Here is a 20,415-nt window from a genome sequence, read left to right on the forward strand (position 1 = left end):
TCATCCGGTGTAACAGTCAGCGATTTAGATTTTGCAGACGACATAACATTAGTTCAGGGTTGCAAGCAACGTTTGCAGTACTTCATTCACAGGGTCAGTGTGAAAGCCAGTCAGCTTGGTCTTAAAATAAATGAAGGAAAGACAAAAACCATGGCAACATCCAATTCCCCCCTACATATCACATGTGCTGGTGAGGAAATTGAACAAGTTATTGAGTTTAAGTATTTGGGCAGCATCATAGAGAATACTGGATCTATTACAAAAGAAGTCATAACTAGAATAGGTCAAGCTAACGCAGCCTTCAATCGACTGAAACGAATCCGGAAATCCAAGAATTATTCACAGCGCCTGAAGCTGCGTTTATTCAACAGTAATATTTTACCAGTCCTCCTGTATGTCGCTCAGACTTGGCACTTAAACATTCAACAAAAGAAGAAGATTCTTGCTTTTGAGAACAATTGCCTCCGGAGGATTCTGAATATACATTGGTCAGAAAGGGTCTCAAACGACAACATTCGGAGAATCACCAATCAACCGCTAATAACCAACGCCATCAGATCCCATAGATGGAGGCAGCTCGGACTCGTTTTAAGAATGTAAAACCATGGAATCCCGAAGTCTCGACTTGAGTGGCAGCCACTTGGAAGCTGAAGCGAGGACAACCTCGAATAACATTGAGGCGAACCTACACAGTGATCTATGCCACCTGAATACCTCTTTCCAACAAGATTGGGGAGATGTCTACGCAGCGGCTCATCTCAGACCCGATTGACGAACATTCACTGATACCCTAGGCACCCCTGGCGACGCAGGAAGATCTAAGGTCTAAGATAAGGTTATTGTAAATCCTTGGAGTAGATTCATCATGAAGGAATTTGTTGTAACGGGTTCACTGTTGACTGACGCTTTCATAAAAGCGACAAAAACATACTTAACACGAAAAAAAAGAAACAGTCCTTTTTGGCCAGTGGAGTTCACGGAAGAACAATATAACATGACAATTCGCAAATAATGAAAAAGGCTTCCCCAGCCCAAATGATAACGATAGATACAAAGCAATACAACATTAAAAAAAAAACAAGAAAAAAACAAAGCGAACCCAAAGAAAAGAAGAGTTCAAGAAGACAAAGGCATCGAAGATTTGTTTAACAATCGTCGTAGTCTCACTGTTGATTTTATAGTGCATATGTTATCTCGGCTTTTCGCAATATTTGAGTTCAAATTCTCTCCCTGAAGTCCCCATTGTTTTTAGCTCTGTAATGTTTTTACATTTTTCTTTTTCGTTTGTAATGAGTACACCAAATTAATCATACAGCCAAAACATACGTTGTTGTAGTTTGCTTCCATGAATTTTGCTGGGTTGTCCCATATCTTATTTTTTTCTTTATTTTTTTTTTTTTGTATTTTTTTTTTTTTGATGGTTGTTCGGTTCACCCTTGATTTCTGTGGAAGGTAGTCTTTTGTTCGTTTTCTATAAAGGATGCTATTTGTGATAAAGCCATTCTTTTACATCATGGATTTTTCGGAAGGGGAATGCAAACGCTTCCACTCAGGTTTGATAGACCAAACATTTGATTTAATTTTGTCCAGTTGAATGCATTAAGGTATAAGTCCCCTCTGAAACAAGCGGTTTAACGACGATCTTACTGCTGTAACTTCCACAAAAAGAACAAAATGCTTATATCATTGGATTTATTAATTACAGATCTATCCATTCACCGACCCAGAATTATGATATTACTTAATACTTTTTCTGTCTGAACATTCTGAACTTACTTAAAAAACAGGGAAACGGTCCTTTTTCCAACGATTTTTAATGAATTTTAAAGTATTTTCAATATAAAAACCATCTACACAAAATTTCAAAAATATAATTCAGCAGATGAATAGAATTGAATGTCATTTATGGAATCATATGAAAGTTGTCTTCTTTCTTTGATATACAAAAATCGTAGAAAAGCAGAAAAATAATATTCTTAAAATCACACAGGGAACATAATCCTTAATAGCTTTATCCTTAAGTCCGAACTTAGGCTAAGGCATACAGGCAGATGGATGAATAAGGGGTACACCTCCTTCTCACTGAAACATAATGAAATTCTCTTCTATACCCGTATTTCTCAAAAGTCTTCTTTTATAATGCTATTATCAAAATTGGCAAGATTATTTCTGTCAACTTTCAAGACAGTTTTAAAATCCCAGAGTATTCACTCCAGCCAAACCCGTTCCTTTTTTTTTTACAAATTCTCATGTATGCCCTCGTTTTATACTCCGGCAAAATTAAAGATTAAAAAGAAAGCAAAAAATTGTATTTTCTTCAAAAATTCCTTTCTTTCTCTTTAGGACAAACTCAACAGGTTTTTCCGTTCCATCGCACCTTATTATACTAGGGTGTCACTTCATCAATTTAAATTAAGGACCTCCTTGGAGTTTCTTGACTCTGCTCTCTTTAAATAATCTATATACTTCAGTATCACCTTTTCAAATATAATAGATGAAAGCCTCTTAATGGCGATTCACATTTTATCTTAAAGAAAAAAAGAGAGAAGAGTATTGGATTTCATTGTACTCAAATAGTGAATGTGTTATTTTCATAATTTCATGGGGGGGGGGGGGGGTTGAAGCTTTTCAGAAATATATTTTAAATTAAAGCGTAATTCTGGACAATGTGGTTTCATATGATGCAATATAACAGACGAATGCCTTCAAAATGGTGCTTCACCATTTTTTGTGAAAAAGGAAGAGAATTGGGATTCCATAGTGCGCAAAGGGTGTATCCAACATTTTCATAGTTCTAGGAGAACAAAATAGGGTTTTAAATAGTTCGGATAGTGTTTTTAATAAGGATGAAAGTAAGGGTTAGGCTTAGGTAGGGTTTGGTAAGGGTTAGATAGGTTTTAAGGGTTTAAGTAAGGGTTTGAATAAGGGTAAGAATAACATTATAAATTTTTCAGACAGGATTTTATATGAGCGTTAAAGTAAAGGTTGGGGTTAGATAGGGTTTAGTAAAATTAGACAAGGTTTAAATATAGGTTAAAATATGGTTTTAAATGCTTTAGATTTTTCTTCAATGACTTAAATACGAAACTAAAAAAGAGTAGAAGCGTGTTGCTGAATAAAGAACGTTATTCACAAATTGAAAAGCGAAGCCAGCTTAACTTTTCGTTGTTAATTTCCGTTGTAGGCGACAAGCAGAAAGCTGCAAGACTGATATTGACGAGAAAAAAAAAAATTGGCTCGACTTGGAAAGCAAACCAAAGCCGCTAGTGGAAAGTGTTTCTGGCTAGTCGTTTTTTGGCACTAAATCCAAATTATCACACTCATGACTTTAATTTCAGCTTGGTAATACGGGACCCAGAGTTTGAACCCAGCTGTAGGAATACACAGCAGGGCCAATGCAAGGACCTTAGTAGTCAAGAGGTATCTTAATCCTATGCAATACAGAACAGTGAAACTTCCGATTTCGACTTTTTGTCTTATTTTACAGTCAATAATTTCAAGACATGTATAGTATTTGTGGAAATACTGCAAAATCATACCTGAGGCCAGTTATTAACATTGGTTTATCGATAAAAATAGATTATGATAATGGAAGTGTGGTCAGGCTTTAGGAAAAGTGGGGTTCGATCCCACTTTCTAGGGCTAGAATGAGAGAAAGGTTGCGATGGCCAGGGCAAGTTCTGCGGATAAAGGATGCCAGATTGCCAAAGATTGTTCTTTTTCGTCCAACCATTTAGGGCTAAACAAAGAGCAGGTCGTCCTCGGTTGGGGTGGGAGGATGTCACAAGGAAAGATTTAAGGGAAATGGGACTTTCTAGGAGGGTGTAAAGAGGAAGGCTTTGAATAAATTAGTGGGGGAGCATGTGTAGGTCTATTGCCCTCAGGCGGCTTGGTGATGCGGTGAGTTGTTAGTAGCCGCGGCATTCCTGACTAACCGGTCTTATGACCAGCTTTGCTTTCCAGCAGTTTTCCGCAACTGGAACTTTTTTGCCGCTAAGACATGGATTGTCACGAATAACCCATTTCAATTGCTTCAATAGTGAAAATGGCGTACAAAATCATGCTAAAAAAATACAATAATAGAAAAATAACAGGAGAACAAAATTAAGATTTTTCAAGTTGTTCAGAATTTTTTTTTTTTTTTTAATTTAATTAAGAAAAGTTCATAGAAGTTTAGGCATGGTGCTGAATAATGTGCCTTTTCTAGCGTACATGATGCAATACAACGGATGCATGCCTTTAAATCTTTGTTATTTTCTACAAAGAAATAAGAACAAGAGAAGTCAGATTTCGTCATGCTGCACAAAAGGGATTCGTTTTGTTTTTTAAGAATACTCATAAAGAAGAGTAGCATTCAGGAGCACCAATCCACAGAAATATATGGGGAGGAGATGGGCAAGAATTTTTCCCAGTTATTTTTTATTGAGAAACAAAAAGGATATTTTTGAAAATCTAGATAGGGGGAGAGGATGTTTTGTTTTTCGGATTTTTTAATCAAAATATCAAAACAAGGCTTTTTTCAAAACCTCGGCGGGTAACTGATCCCCCCTTACTGTCCCCCTTGGTGGCGTTTCAATTGGATTTTGTGAAGCGGTGTGGTTTTTAAGAGCTAAGAATCATTTAGAGTTGGAAGGCATGCAAAGAAATCCTATTTTTAGTCAATTTTGAGGAAATTCTTAACTTGACGTACCATATAAGTTTCATGAAATTACGATCCTTAATGAAGGGGACGCATGTCACGTATGGTCTTACCCCAAACGATGCCCATAATCATACAGTTAAAATGATCAATATCTTTTTTCGGTTACCTGTTTTTCTTTCCTTGGATTAGTGAACTTCAATGTCCACAGATTGACATGATCCGCCTTTTCTTTACCAACGGATCGCGCATCAATGGCTTGGCTTAGGTATTTGTTAATCCGGTTCGAAGGCTGATGACAATGCAAACTATTGTGTCGCTTCTTTACGGGACGTCGCAATCCGTCGCTGCATTTATTTGACTAAATAAAATATTGCATTTATTTCTAATCTATTATTAGTTTAAATTATTATTATTTAATTATTAAGTGTCCAGAACTCCCAGCTAATAAGTAATCATCGGTTCGGAAAACCAGCCGCATGACATAATACAGCGGGTACCTGAAGCGAGTATTTCTCTTATCACAGATACAGTCAGTAAGTTTTTAATCCTTACAAGAGGGTTTATGTTAAAGTTTTGTTTCATTTTAGAAGTATATGCATCCGTTATATGCGTTTAGAACGTACATTATGTGCATGTCATCCGACAAGTTCTGCAGCTAGTTTACTTGTAGACTATTAATCACTTAAGATTTCTGTTATTGGTCAAGTGTTTGATTTGTCATTAAGCGCACTTCAAAAAGTATGTATGTATACTTTTACTACTGAAGTAGTTACTATTTTAATACTGATATAGTAAAGATAAAACTTCAAAAAATTACTATGTAAAACTGTGCGCTTTAACACTTTTTTATTCTGTAAACAAAGCTGTTCTAGTTTTTTTTTGGCAAATATTAGGATATTCCGAGAAAAAAAGATCTCAGCGAAAACCAAACTTAAAATGTAAAACTTTAAACTGCTAAACCAACTTGACTTAAGGTTCCTGTCGCATGATAAGTGGCGTAGCAACTTTGCTCCTCCAGGTGCAGATATGCATTTTTGTCTCCTGGGAATTAAACCATATGGCAACTGGACAACGCATTAAAATTTAAATTAATTAAATGGCAAGATTTTAATTAGCATTATTCACACTGGCAAAGAATTACTGGTACTTCCCATATTTGGCGCTTCGTTCAAAATACATCTACTATGTAAAACCACTAAAGAACTGTATTTGACTAACAATGACGCTGTTTACAAAATTGTTAAGAAAATCGATAACAACTGGTCCGTGTTTTTTCCATAAAAGTTTTTGTCGTATTTGTAGAAATTAGAACTCAACTATTGGAGTCGAAACTAAACTTTTTTAGTAGTGAAGAGAGAAATATAAATGTACATACAACATAGAGAGCCACAGGAGAGCTTGCTGAAAACTGCACGTATTCCGTGGTCTTCAGGGACTCTGGTTGACCCTTACTGATTAGTAGCATTAATTTTGATTCGATAAATTAAATACATGTAATTCTCTCCCGTTAAGTATATTGCCTCTAATAATGGTTTATGGCCCCTTTATAGGGACCACTATTGTACATCTATCGGGTTTCCCTAAGCCAGTATCAGCTAATCAAATAGTTTAAAATATGCCTCTGTTGTAAGGATTCGTAAATTCTAAATGAGAAGCTTTCGGCTATCTTGGAAAGCAGTCGAGCTAGGAGGATTGAACTTTTAGGAACGAATTCAGAGCCTATATGCACCAGAGAAAGCGTTCTCAAGCTCCTCAACTTCTTTCTTTTTCAAAGGCTTAAATTGCACAACTACGGAAAAATTGACTTTCCCTTAATTTAAGTTTGGGTCTACATTTTTTTTTAAATCTAGGTTTGAAAAATATACTTCTATTAATTTTAGTCGGATTTCAAGCCAAATTAGGATTTTAAAAGACATATTCCAAATTAATAAAAACTTTTAAATTAGGATTTAGTAAGGTTATATGATTTAAAACACTTTCTTTGGGTCTCATTTGTGGTGTAGATTTATTTTCTGAAAGTTTCAAATTATATTACAAAGTTTATCCAGGCTCATAAAAGGTCAATACTCTTTGAAAGGAAGAGGTATCTATATACCTACGATACTCATATCTCATTACTCATATTCTTCCTTTGGTCATTTAAACGTGATCCGTTTGACTTTATGGACATATTCAAAATCAGTAGCTTAATTTTTTATATTAAAATCTATCCCCTCCATAGTATATTTAGAGAAAATTCAGAGTAATCGCCAGTCCAGTTCATCAATAAGTTAGATCATCTAATCCCTTTTTATGTACTTATCAATAATCCAATTTTCTTCGGCAGAATCTGATTCTGTTGCAATATAACTGTCGACTAGAAATCTGTGTGAGATAAAAGAGAGTACAATCATTGCACTAAGACACACAAAAAGTGTTTAGTCCCCTCCCCAACAATTTCCAGATTTTTATCATTTTGCTGTGTTCATCATATTGGGTCAATCCTGGGGGGGGGGAGGCTCAGAAAACATCATAGACCATAAATTTCCAACTGTCTTCAATCACTCACATCAATATGGGTCGGGCCAATTTGCCTTAAAACTTCCCTTCTGTAAGTGTTTTGATGCTGAAGATGCTGTTTGCTTTTGGTGCTGTTGATGATGTTTTTGATGCAATTTGGATACTGAAGATGTAGCAGCTTCTCACTTATTGTCGAGGTTTTCTTAGGGTAGCTTGGAATTTTCTATTCATATGTTTACTTGCACAGAGGTAGGGGATTGGGGGCTCTTATCATAGCAAAATATTGACTGTCACTCCATACTTCTTTCCCGAAGAAAGGAAGCAGAAAATTTAATGAAAGACTTAAGATGAATGATAAATGGTTGGATACTAAATTCTTTGAACATTTAAATAATGTCTTCAGAGCACTTAGAAGCGAGATGATGAATAGTGAACTGGCTTCTTTAAAAACGACATCATAATCCGTCACTTAGTTCATAAAACGAGCTTTTTAGCCGTTAAGCGACCTTCAGCGGCTGCTTGCGGTATTAATAGCACAATTTGGTGGGACTTGCATTTTCGGCTGTCTACCTCAGAGCACACATCTTACCCTCGGTAAAACCTACATTTTCATTTACAGAACTAGAAGGAATAGAATCAACAAATAAGAAGACTAACTTCGGCATTTAGTCCAGACAGACTGAGAATCGATATATTATTACGTTTCCACAATAAAAGATTCCAATGAGTAATACAGGCCAGAAACAGGGGTCGAAAAGTGAAGGGAAGAGACGCTGGTGTAAAAAAAAAGAAAAAAAAAACATTTCATTCATGAGATGCATTTGTGTCTTTCCTTCCGTTTCTGGAACATTTGTCACCTTCATGTTTGACGAACGAGTCATCAAACATGTTCCCTAATTTTATGGAGTGTTTTTAAAATTCCATGAAGAATTTGTATAATTCTGCAAATTGTAAAGCTAAATGGTTACGGTTAACAAGCAAATGTTACCGCTAACAGTTAAACAAGGTTAAACAAAGAAACCTTACGGACAACGTTATGGATAACGGTTAAACAAGGGAGTGTTATAGTGATGAAAATCTGTGTTTCCAATTCTTTAAGATCTTTTGTTACTAGGGAAGAAATAGCTACTAATAGAGGGAAATATAACTGACGTGTGCTGGTCAAGCTCTGCTCAACTTTTTGTGACCATTCTATTCTTTTCCCTTCAAAGGGAAAAGAGTTGAAAAGAATCCGTGTAAAGATTTAGTAAATTTTGTTGTTTCTTCCATTTTGGACAAAAACCGGCAGAAAAACTCGAAATACTGCACAGAAAGCTCTTAAATAAAGCATGCATACGTATTTCTCCGCATAACCGCCTTATCAGTTTTTTCAGCTGAGTTTTTTTTTATCTCTTTTTATTTATTTTTTTTTGTTTATGGCTTTTTGTTGATTTTTATCCGTGTCTTACTTAACGTATTATACTACTGTATAATCTTATACTAGTGTGGGTGAAAAAAACAAATAATAGCAAAAGTAATCAAAGCGAATTTGAGGCAGAAAAGAGACATTAGACATTGATGTCTCGAATGACCAGATATCATAACAACATCAAGGAATTTTTCACGAAATCCTTAATCCGCAGTTTCAGCCTCCTTCAAGAGAAAGAACATAATATGATAAGTTCATTCATATGAGCTCCTTATATTAGCTAGTAGCTTACTCGTTTCAAATTACTATTATTTTTCTAATATATCTAGTTGTGACACATGATTCATGACTCTTCTATTGACACGTTCTGTTTTTACTTTAAAAAAGAGAATAGAACTCTTTCTTATGATTTATTAAATAAGACGCTTATCATGATTAATTAAAAAATTACAAATATCTAGATAATAAATAATTTCCTAGGCCACACTATTATTTTAAATAAAAAAATTAAAAGTAGAAAATGGATTTACTTCAATAACGATAGCTAAACTACGGTAGAATTAAACATAAAATGTTTCGAACTTAAATGCGTAATTTTTTCCACGAAAACAAAGTCATTAGATTAATTCAGATCATTTTGATTTAGAATAAATTGTTGTACTACTACATTAAAAGCATAAAAAAACCTTTAACTCAACTAGGGCTTAATCTTCTGATCCCCCTTTGTGGTAAACTGAATAAATTAATGGCTGTACGCTGAAACATAGAATAAGACAAAGATAAAGAATATGTAGTATATTTGCAGGAATTTACATTTTACATAAACTCTCTGGTTATAATACGCATTCTTTTGAAATTAAGGAGGTAATGTTTGCATGTCCAACAAACATTACGCTACGGTATTAGCGCACATATGTTACGTTCTCTCTCCCCGTTCAGAATAGACCGTGCAGGAAATTCACCTCCCTAACAGTTTCTTCAAAGTTGTGTTCCTCATGCCCCCCTCCCTCTCTACAACCCTCAAAAAAGTGCCACATACAAATAAAACTCGTTCAGATCCATGGAGTCATACATGAGACTATTATACATGAGTCTATTCTGTCAAGATCAGAACGTCGGAAAAACTCATTACCAGAAGGGCAGTTGAATTCCCTCTTAAGGACAAATTCCGCTATTACGTATATTTAGAACTGAAGATTATTGGAAATTAGGCAAAATTATGGTACCAGTAGGCCTAGAAGCCTCAGGCTAACTAACCTACTTAACCTGCCTTAGCTGTTTTTCAAGCTAACCCGGCAACTGCACTTTTCAAACTGCATTTTGTGCAGTTTGAATTTTGACTTTAAATATTTCTCGAAAAAAAAAACATGCTGATTAATATCTCCTACAGAGAAATTTCAGTTAAAATCCTATTGCATTACAGTTTAACCCCCACGAAATACTGAATTTTCTTTGAAATTTTCTTATTTTTTAATGAAGTCGCCAGACCACTGTGGTAGCAGTAGTTTAATCCCTACTTTTCCGTGTTAAACCCACAAAGATATAGCTCTTATAAGTTCCTCAATCCCAATCCCCAATAAGCTCCCCAATGTTTAAAACCACAGATGTAGTCCTTACATGTGCTTCTGCACTTTCAAACTCTCACATAAAAATGCACTTACTTATTTGTTGACTAAGTAATCAATTTGTTCGTGGAGGAAAAACAGTGTTTGTCTTACGAGAACTGGTGCAAAAAAAACTACAAGTATGACTGTAGTTACCTTTAATAATTCAGTTATAATTATTTCACTTTATAATAAGAAATTAATTGTATTAACCTTATGTAATAATAGATAATGAAAATTAATTATACTAATTAATTAAATTATTTTATTAATTGATCATAATAAGTATAATTATTAATAATAATTAATTATTGTAAATTCAGTTACCTTTTTTGGAAGAGATCGACAGTCGGGACCTGGTCCAAGAGTTGCTAAGTTGTTCCCAATCGAGGTCATATTTGAAAACGGAACTTCGACAGAGTATTTTATAGAGTGAAGTAGTTGGACGACGACATTCGAAACATTTCGAAATGAGAGCTTCCTCCTCTGTCCATTTCCAAGTCCCTGTCCCAGGGCATTTCGAACCTGAAGAGTGTTGAACAAAAGAGGCTGTGTAACGCAATAACAAAATAAAATGAAACAAAAAGGGGAGAGAAAAATAAATTCCAATTAGTTCAGAGGATTAAAAAGGGAAGAGAGAGGAGGGTAGGTGGAGAAAGAGAGAGAGAGAGAGAGAGAGAGAGAGAGAGAGAGAGAAAGAAAGAAAGAGAGAGAGAGAGAGTGAGAGAGAGGGAGAGAGAGAGAGAGAGATTGTTAAGTAGATAAATACAATTCCATAAAATAAGTATAGGCAAACACCGGAAATAAAAAGGTTAAATTAGTACGCCAAATTAAAAATGGAAATAAAAATAAAAGACATTATCTAACAAAAAAAAATTCCACAATTGAAAAACATGACAGATAAAAAATTCCACAATGGGCAATACCAGTTAGAAACTACGAACGAGGCGAGAAACAAATTTTGAGCTTCCAATCAGCCCCAGTTCAAACTTCCACAATTCCACAATTGAAAAACACGACAGATAATTTTCCTCCCCGATAGAACTCAATCTGTACAAAGAGTGCATTGGCCAAAGAAAAGGGTTCCATTGAAACTGAACACACGTGCAGCCCTCTTTCAAATGAACCCCCGTGAAAATCAAACCCCGCGCAACTCAACCCTCGTGTAACTAAAACCTCGTGCAACTGAACCTCCGTTCAACTGAAACAAATTTGGCTGAACCCTCATGCAACTCAATCCCTGTTTACCTGAGCCCCCGTGCTACTCAACTCCATTTAAATGAACTCTCATACAACTCGAAACCCCTGCAACTCAACCCCATTCAACTGAACCCTTTGCAACTCAACCCTCATCCAGGTCTTTATTTTGAAAAGTGTTTTTTAAGATTAATATTTATTAAATTAAAAATTACTTGGCTTTAGACACAGCCATGGGCCGATACAAGTAAAAGGCACAACGACACATCGGCTCTGGCAAAATAGCCATGTTCTAGAAAGAGAAGTGCGAGGAGGTTAACGACTCCCTTACCTCGCATGTCCGAAATCATTGAAACTTGTTTCCCTTGGGGTTTTTTCTCTCGGTAATGAGCCCTAAAAGTTTGAGTCATGACACAAACCACGAACTTTACTTTACTTTAAAGATGGCCAATGCCTCACCCTTTTTGATGGAGGATGGTTGAAACTTACTACATATGCCTGGCTTGGGATTGTATAACATGGCTCAAAACTTGAAAGCACAAGACAATATTGAAAATTGATTGAGGGTTAAAATGAGCGCCATAAAAATTGCCGATTGCCGAGCGTCATAAAAACTAAGCAAAGACAAAGAAAAAGATAGATCCATCGTGAATGTTCATAGTTTGCAATAACAAAAAAAACTTTATCGGGCCATGATTAGCCAGATGGGCAATACAAGTTAGAAACTACGAACGAAGCGAGAAACAAATTTTAAGCTTCCAATCAGCCCCAGTTCAAACTTACTCTTAGGTTTTGGGCTGAGTTGAGTCAAAGAGGGCTTGATTTCAATGGGGTTGATTAAAACGGGGGTTGGTTTAAACGAGGGTTCAATTAAATGGGTTGAATTGCACAGGGGTTCAGCTGCACGAGGGTTCAGTTAAATGGGGCTGAGATGCCCGGGGTTCAATTAAGCAAGGGTTCAATTACACGAGGATTCAGTTATATGGGTTCAGCTGCATGAGGTTCATCTACACGCACACCAAGGAAAAGATATACGAACAGATTTTGATGAGTATAAAACATCGGCTTCAAATTCCTTCCCATAAAACCTGCTGTTTTTCCTTTACTTCAAAATAATAATAATGAGGAAAAAATAAAAGGAATTATGAGATGTTTCTAAGTTAAAGCGAGAAAGAGGAAAAAACATAAGCTTCATAAGCCTATTTGACTTACAAGGGTGACGAAAAAAAAGACTAGATCAAACAAGAATAAATAAAAAACTAATAAAGAATAATAAATAAATAAAAAACAGCGAAATTGGAGGCATTTTTTTGTAATTTTGTATTACCAACATATAAATAAAGATAATATTTAAGCAATAAAAAAAAACTCTAAAAATAAATCAAATTACACCCCTCCCCTTCTAGCACAGGTAATGCTTAATATCATGCACAGTTAAAAATACTGTAAGTAACTAGGACTGATGTAAAACACAGCTCAATATTTATTTCTTAAATATGATAATTATTTTACTGCTCACGGAATTACAAAGACGTAGTTCAATGGCAAAAACGTGGTTTATTCAAAAAAAAAGAAGAAAAACAAGAAAATAGGGAAAAGGTAACATTAGAAGAAATAAAAACACAACAGTATAGGAAAGTGGAATTTACTATTTAAAGCTAAAATGGCCCTGGCTGCTGGAAGACATCCCCCCTCCCCTATTTTTTTTGTGAATCCGAATGGAAGAGATGAAAAATTTAATTGATATCCCGGATTCCCTCCTCCCCCGAAAAAAAAATTACCGAAAATATTTAACTGACAAAAATATTCTTTAGCTGTGAAAAGATAAAGAGTTTTCTTTTCCCTTGTTGATAAAGCTTAAACAGTTTCTAAATTTGAAAAAATAAGTATACTTAAACAATAAGAATGGTTCCCATCCGAGAAAAGAGAGAAAATAACCCTTTAGAAGCTTTATCCCCTAAAAATAGAGCAGATCTATATTTCTAGATTATAAAGTGCAATAAATGGAAACAATAAAAGGAGAGTAGATCTACAGAATATAATACAATAAATGGAAACAATAGCAGGAGAGATAAAAAAAATCCAATTAGTTTGTACGATTGACAAAAAAAAATAAGGCATCAAAAATTTCTCATTTCGGAAGAATTTAAAAAGAAATCTTTAGAAACAGCTTTGTCCCTTCGAATAGAAGTACATCTGTAGACAAATCCGCATCACAGACAATAAACGTAACAAATAATATGAGTGAAAAGGAAAATACAATTAGTTTGTAGGATTGATAGAAAACATACAATATCTAAGGGATACAAACATTTCTCATTCACAAAAAGAGCATGGAATTTTTCCCTAACAGAGGTCAATCTTAAAAAGGGTAAAGTCATATACAATATCAGCCTTATATATACAGAGAAATCGGTCAAGATAATTTATTTTTCTTGGGCTCCATTGATTTTGCTTCTTGTTTTAAATTGTTAAAAAAAAGTCTTAAATAATATATATATATATATATATATATAAGACTAAATAATATAATTATAACAATAAATACTAATAACTACTATAGACTAAATCATATTTTAATAAGACTATATAACCATGTATTATTTATAATAAGACTTTATTGTTTTTATTTTAAATTGTTAACAATATCATAGAGTAGATGTAAAATCAGAGAGAGGACATATAAGCGTTGAAATGCTAAATTTAAGTCTTTTTTCTTGTTGATTCACTCAAGCTTTTTGTTTATTAAAAAAAGGTTCAGAGAGGGTAAAATCTCTTCAGCATGACCGAACACCCTATGTTTCCAAGACTATGTTTCCAAAAAATTATCTGTTATGACGTACTATCTGTTAACAATTAAAAAGTAAATCTTTGGTGCAAATACTTATTGTCTTTAAATACATTATTTAATAATGAAAAAACCTATTAAGCTGTGCAGAAAGTAATTCGGAATAAAAAGAAACATTTCTGAAAAAAAAACTCAATAAGAAAAAATCCATGTCGCAAATATCACGTAAAATTTTTCAATGGTAGAATGCCAAGTTTTCTTGTGCCCGCGTCTTATGTTCTATGGATAACATAAGACTCAAACCAGTCAACAGTTGACGTTGACATGGCCAACATGTTCCAACCACAGTTCATATAATTATCCAGTATGATCATTCCCTATCTCAACCATTATAAAAACCCGGACCGGGGTGCGAGTGCTCCAGAGAACGTAGAAACATAGGCGGCATCAGATCTTTTCACGGGTAGACAAGTCAAACACGAAATAATCGGAAACAAGTGGAAACCCGGTCTTAGGAATAATGCGCTTAGTAACCATATCTCATTGATAGACGCAAACCCACTAATCCATAACTGCACGAAGAAGTGGGAGGAGCTTTTTGTTCGCACCGAGAACGAAGACCAGAAATGATCTGCGATAAGCTTACTGGATAATTATATGAACTGTGGTTCCAACAATTAAACGTTGGAAACCGGTCAAATGGAACTTTAACTTATTAAATTGCCGTCCCTACGAAAAACCATTACTGAAAAAGGGAAAGAAAAGTACGAAAAGGTACTATCCGTTAATTCTTGCTTAACCAATAAAAGCATTTCCCTGGTTAGAAAAGAAACAGGGATCTTTTCCCCGTGCTAGATAAAAGTCAAGCTTTAGAAATAACATTGTCATTTTATAAAAAAAAAGTCAAGTAAATTAAGACAAATACGGAAAAATGACACCAAACTTGCTTTTCCTGGTTTACACAGAATGAAACTTATTTTGAAAAAAAATAGAACGCAGAATTTTGTAAAAGGAAAAAGATTTTCGAAAGATTCTACGAAACTACTTTGCCTTTTCTGATCTTTAACGTGTTTCTGTAACTTAGAAAAATCATTCTATAAATTCTTTCAGAGAGGTCTAGATAAAGGAGTACAAAATTTCATAAATAAAGCTTTAGTGACTTCTTAAGACCTGGCCTGGAGTTAAAACAAAATGAACTAGCAATAAACTAGACCTGGGACCAAGATTGGTCTAAATGATCCTTCTCAAGAATAAATCGGAAAGTAATTTCCTTAGTATACGTTCTTCTGTGAAATCCACCCACCCCTCCCCCATCCTCTGGAGACCCAAGCTATTGGCTAAGCTATTCTATGTGGAAATTTAACTAGGATTCTTGTACATTCTTGTGCAAAAATTTACTCTCAGGAAAAGACTTTCAAGTTCTGTCATAAATGTCTTGACATTAATACCTATCGAGCACAGAGGTGTCCCTAGGCAAAATGTTTGGGAGGGGGAGGGGGTAATGGATTGCATTGACTGGCTGGTTATTTTTTACCGACTAATTTGAGAGATATTGAAATATCATTTTCTTCTTTTTTTGTTCCGTCTCTCCAGAAATGAAATCTCAAGTATCCATTTCTCTTTGAAAATAACCAATAACGTCTCCTTATCTATGTTCTCCGTGCTATTAAAAATGAAACCCAAGAGTCTTGTTTCAGTATCTGTCAACAAATTCCTGACCTGAGAGCAAACTTATCTTATTCCGTAAGAAACCAAATTTTTGGAGATCTTCTGCCCCTTAGTGTAAATTTTTCTGTTCTTTGGAATGGTTTATGTGGAAGTCTGTACGACCTCTACTGTTTAGCTAAAGACAGTTAATTTTTATCCCAGTCAACATGTAAGCACTTTTCCTGAGAACGAATTTATCCTATGAGCAAAACTATCCTGTCCCATTTATTTTTTTCCTTATCATAAATAAACAAAAAAACTGATACAACTTTATTAACTGGCTTATGGAGTGTTCGAAAAAGACTGTTCAAGACATTTAATCGCATATTTCTCATAACAAGTTCTGGTGTGGTGGGACAATTTCCTGGTGTTTTGCAAGAAGGGCGTAAGTCCACTTTTTTCCGAAAATGAGCTAAGCATGAAGTTTGAAAGAGCTTGAACAAACATCGATTCGTCAATTCAAAATGGTCTCACCTTTAATTCTGACCGAGTTAAGTTTTACTAAAAGGGCCTAAGTCTATTTTTTCCCAGATGATGAACTTAGGCCCTTCTAGCAAAGCGGGAATTTTATTTGCAGCGTAATATCTAATTATTATTCAGCAAGTTCTTTTTTGGATGTAAGACACAAATAATATATTCTTGTTTCTAGTCCTTTGCTTTCAATGTGTTTCAAATGCAATTTTGGCCATATTGTCAGTCACAAGCAAGTTTGACTGTGGACTATGATATTCATTGTTGTTTACTTTCTGTTGCTTTTCATTTCATTTGTGATGCTTTCTAAAGTATGAACTAAAAGAAGGAAAGAGTTTGCAACTAACTTTGTTTCTTTTAATCCTAAATCATACCCAGTGGCATAGCTGTGCAAAAGAGAAGTGGCACAGCTCTTTTATATTGCTCGTTTTTATATTGATTTAGACCAGTGTTGAAGAGAATTAATTGGTTGTCTGCATGACACAGTGAAGAGAAGTACCTTTTTTTAGTGCAAATATCCGGAAGTGTTGGTGATTTTCTCAGGTCTATCACCACTTTCGGAAATACATTCGCCGTTCGGTTAATGATCAATTGTAAAACAGACAGCTAGATACGGTCACAAGAGATTTGGATAGGACAAGACCACATAATATGTTAGGTGAATTTTGTTACGTCTTGAACCCCCCCCCCCCTGAAATGTTTGTTTGACTCGCAAAAATGTAACAAAAATGGATATAAACAAATTTGTATGCGTTTCATGAGTTTTTTTTGTGTAACCTCTCCCCCTGAAAAAAAATCTTTGAGTAAAACCCCCTCCGAAAAAAAATCTTGGGTACAGCCTTAACTGAAATAGACCGAAGTCAGTTGTTTAAGTTAACCTGGTTGTTCTGGTCGTGACTAAACAAAGTATAGTTGATGCTTGTTCATTTCTATCTTAGATTTAATTGAGTTGCATTTCTTAGAAATTGCATTTCTCAGAGTTAATTGAGCTACTGTTTCTTAGAATCTGTCTTTGTTTCAAAAATTATGGGTGGGTAAATTTAGCTTTAGTTCTGCTATTTGAATGAACATACATTGCACTGCCTTTTGTTCATATTAAATAATATTAGAACAGAATTGGATTAGGGGCTGAATTCAACCGGTTTTTCTGTTAAAAACAAGACAAAGTTCAGTTGATGCTTATTCATTTGTGTATTACGTATTTGTGTAATTGGCCTGAAGAACTTGACTCTTTTTCAGGCTATTTTTATATAGATAGCTAAATATAGTTTCAGCTTGGTTTTTTCCATTTATATGACAGATAAGTTCACTTGTTCATGCCATTGAGATCAGAACAGACTAAATTCATGTTTCTGATCCACTTTTTTATAATTTTGGTGACTAAAAAAAGTAATTTAATAGATATGAAGAACATATTTCTTTAGGCTACTTTTACTTTAAGATAACTATGTCAATGATGAACCTATTTTCAATCATTTTCAATAATTTCTAAAAGCACGAAAGGTCTCTCAATTATTTTTATATTTGTTTCATGGAGGGGAATTTCAATAATTTTTAAAATTGAAAAATAACTTTTCAATAATTTTTAAAATTGAAATATAATTTTTCAATAATTTTCTCTTTTTTTCATGTGGCACAAATTAGACTTTTCCTGTTGTTGAAACTTTTTCCCTCCAATTGTATAGTTACTGGAATGCTGTCTTGCTTTTTGTCCAAAGTTGCTGTTGGAGACCAATAAGTAATTGACCAGAAGTTTCTGGACCCGGGGCACACACATTAAGGTTGTGACCCGGGCCGTGCAAGGAAAGAAAAGTAAAAAACGACCAGCATTCAAGTCAACGTGCCTGCTGAGTAGGCAAATGTCATCAGGACTGCCAGAGGCAAGATACCTATGGATCTTCATCTGATGAAAAAGGAAAAAAATCTTATATTTTGCTGAATTCTTCAAGAAAAGCTTTGTTAGAAGAAACATTGAAGTTGACAAAAAAAGTTTTAGTGGACAAGAATGCACTGGTTCCGGTATGCAGGATTTATGAATAATTCAGTTAAAAACTTTCCAAAAGGAAAACGAGCCATTTCTGACCATGGATTTATGAAAAAGGGGTCGAGTTGCTACCATCCCGGCTCTTTCCCAGAAGTTTCCAAATGTCCACGCGATCAGCAAACCCAATTACGATGAACTCACCTTTTTCCTTCATCTCAAATGATTATCATCGGTTTTAAAGAACCCTCCTGTTTCAGAAGGCGCTTCGTGAGAACATTCCAGACGAAGCTGAACTTCTGGAAAACGAATACTCGTTCTTTGATTAATTTTGTTCACTTTATATATTGAGTTGATGATAAGTACGTGAACAAATACAAGTTTAAAAGAACTTAAGCCCATCTTGCAATTGGAATTTTTTTTTAATTTTGAGATTGTCGTTTTGCAAAAAGGGCGTAAGTCCTTTTTCTTCTAAGTGACGAATAACTCAGCAATTTGGACATTTCCAGCAAATTCAGCTTTAAAAGTTGATAAGTAATCAGTCTTTAAAGTTTCAAGTTTCTTAAATTTGGATTTGCGAGAAAAAAAATTTCCATTGTTGTTGTTCTCTGTAAATTAGGAAAAGTGGAATTACGCCCTTTTTGCAAACACCACGGAATTTTGCTTTCAGTTTACGCCTCATATACGCTAACGTTTTTTGCCCCTCAGATCAGCAATATTTTGTTCTTTCGAGACCCCCTCCGTAAACACGGGGTATTTATTAGTTGTTACTCTTCTTGTTAACTAGTTTATCCTACAGTTTTCCTTTTCTGAATAAACCCAGGCCTAAATTTATATCGAATATATTCTGAGCCCCTTTGTGACTTTCTACTTTAAAGTACGAAGTCCAAGAATAAATCCTAGTGATAACATCTCATACACTAAATTCCGTAAGTAGGAAAAACAATTACTTTCCTGATATACATTCTACGGTTTATCTTAGAGAGTACTGCAGCCAATAAACATCCAGAAACTACCTCGAATGTTGAATCTTAAAAATATACTGAATCTTCATTAACCTTACTTAACTGCACATCTTTCTTCTATTATATATAGATAAAAAAAAAAAAAAAAAAAAAAAAAAAAAAAAAAAAAAAATCTTAAGACTGACTAGAACTTTAACAGCCTCACTTTCTACATCAAATGACACCTAACAAAATCCTTTTCGTCTCTCATCAGAAATGAAAACCTTAAGTACGCTTTTCCTGTCACATAGATCAATCTAATCCACTTACCTTTCTCCGCCGCTCCGGAGGTACAATAAAATAAGTGCGGATATTATGCTCTCTCAGATATTGATTCCGTTGACCACCATTGCCTGGCTCCACTTCGTAGGCACCGCCAAGGAAATTTAACGTTGTTTCAGTAATGTGAACTCGTCTGCAACAATGAGGAAATTAACTAAAGCCGTCTCTGGTTAATAGTTGACTTTCTTGGGCCAAAAAGTAATAGAAAACCTCTTATGAGATTAGAAAAAAAGGAACAATGGTCTTGTGTTTTTTTAACGAAGGCGACAATTTATTAGAAATAGCTTCTCTAAGACAGGATAGAAAGGAAATGAGAAAAAGAAAAAAAATTATACGATAATGAACAATAAAATGGCTTTGTAACCTACATTTAGAGCTTAAATAAAACAAGTATATTTTCAAAAAAAAGCAAAAACGCAAAAACTTACTAATTAAATCAATAAAACGTTTACTAGAAGACAGACCAAAAAGTGACCGCCCCCTCCCGCACGCTCTCGGCAAAAAATTCAAATTGACAAATCTAACCATAAAAATATATTAATTTACAAATATATTTTTGACATTACATACTGATATATTTTATGGCGTGATATGCTGATGTATTTTCTGGGATCATATACTGATATATGATTTCAGCATCATATACTGATACTCGTATTTTCTGATATGACATACTGATAATATTTTCTTTTCGACATCTTCCTAACCTTGAACATCAGCTCTACAATGCATTCGTTAGGCTTCTATATAATGCCTTTTGCGTTATGCCTTTTAATAATCCATCTCGAGAGCTTTCGTTGTTTGTCACCCCATAGTTGTAAGTTTCATTACT

The 20,415-nt window shown here is 34.6% G+C and overlaps 1 protein-coding gene across 4 annotated transcripts in view; it reads right to left on the reverse strand.

Annotated features, from left to right (window-relative positions):
* The window catches only part of LOC148952388 (adenylate cyclase 1-like), a 227,888-nt gene that overhangs the window by 97,395 nt on the left and 110,078 nt on the right, over nucleotides 1-20,415 (reverse strand). For 3 of the 4 annotated variants that reach the window (XM_089089843.1, XM_089089841.1, XM_089089842.1), the window contains exons 10-12: nucleotides 19,572-19,716; nucleotides 10,481-10,702; nucleotides 4,809-5,000 (exon numbers count right to left, since the gene is read on the reverse strand). In XM_089089843.1, the coding sequence (XP_088945969.1) occupies nucleotides 4,809-5,000; nucleotides 10,481-10,702; nucleotides 19,572-19,716 (559 nt within the window). The remainder of the gene's footprint in view (nucleotides 1-4,808; nucleotides 5,001-10,480; nucleotides 10,703-19,571; nucleotides 19,717-20,415) is intronic. The other variant, XM_089089844.1, reaches the window with a different exon arrangement.

This window comes from Artemia sp. Qi Xiang Cuo, chromosome 5 (genome assembly GCF_049724085.1).
Source record: "Artemia sp. Qi Xiang Cuo chromosome 5, ASM4972408v1, whole genome shotgun sequence".
Taxonomy (NCBI): domain Eukaryota; kingdom Metazoa; phylum Arthropoda; class Branchiopoda; order Anostraca; family Artemiidae; genus Artemia; species Artemia sp. Qi Xiang Cuo.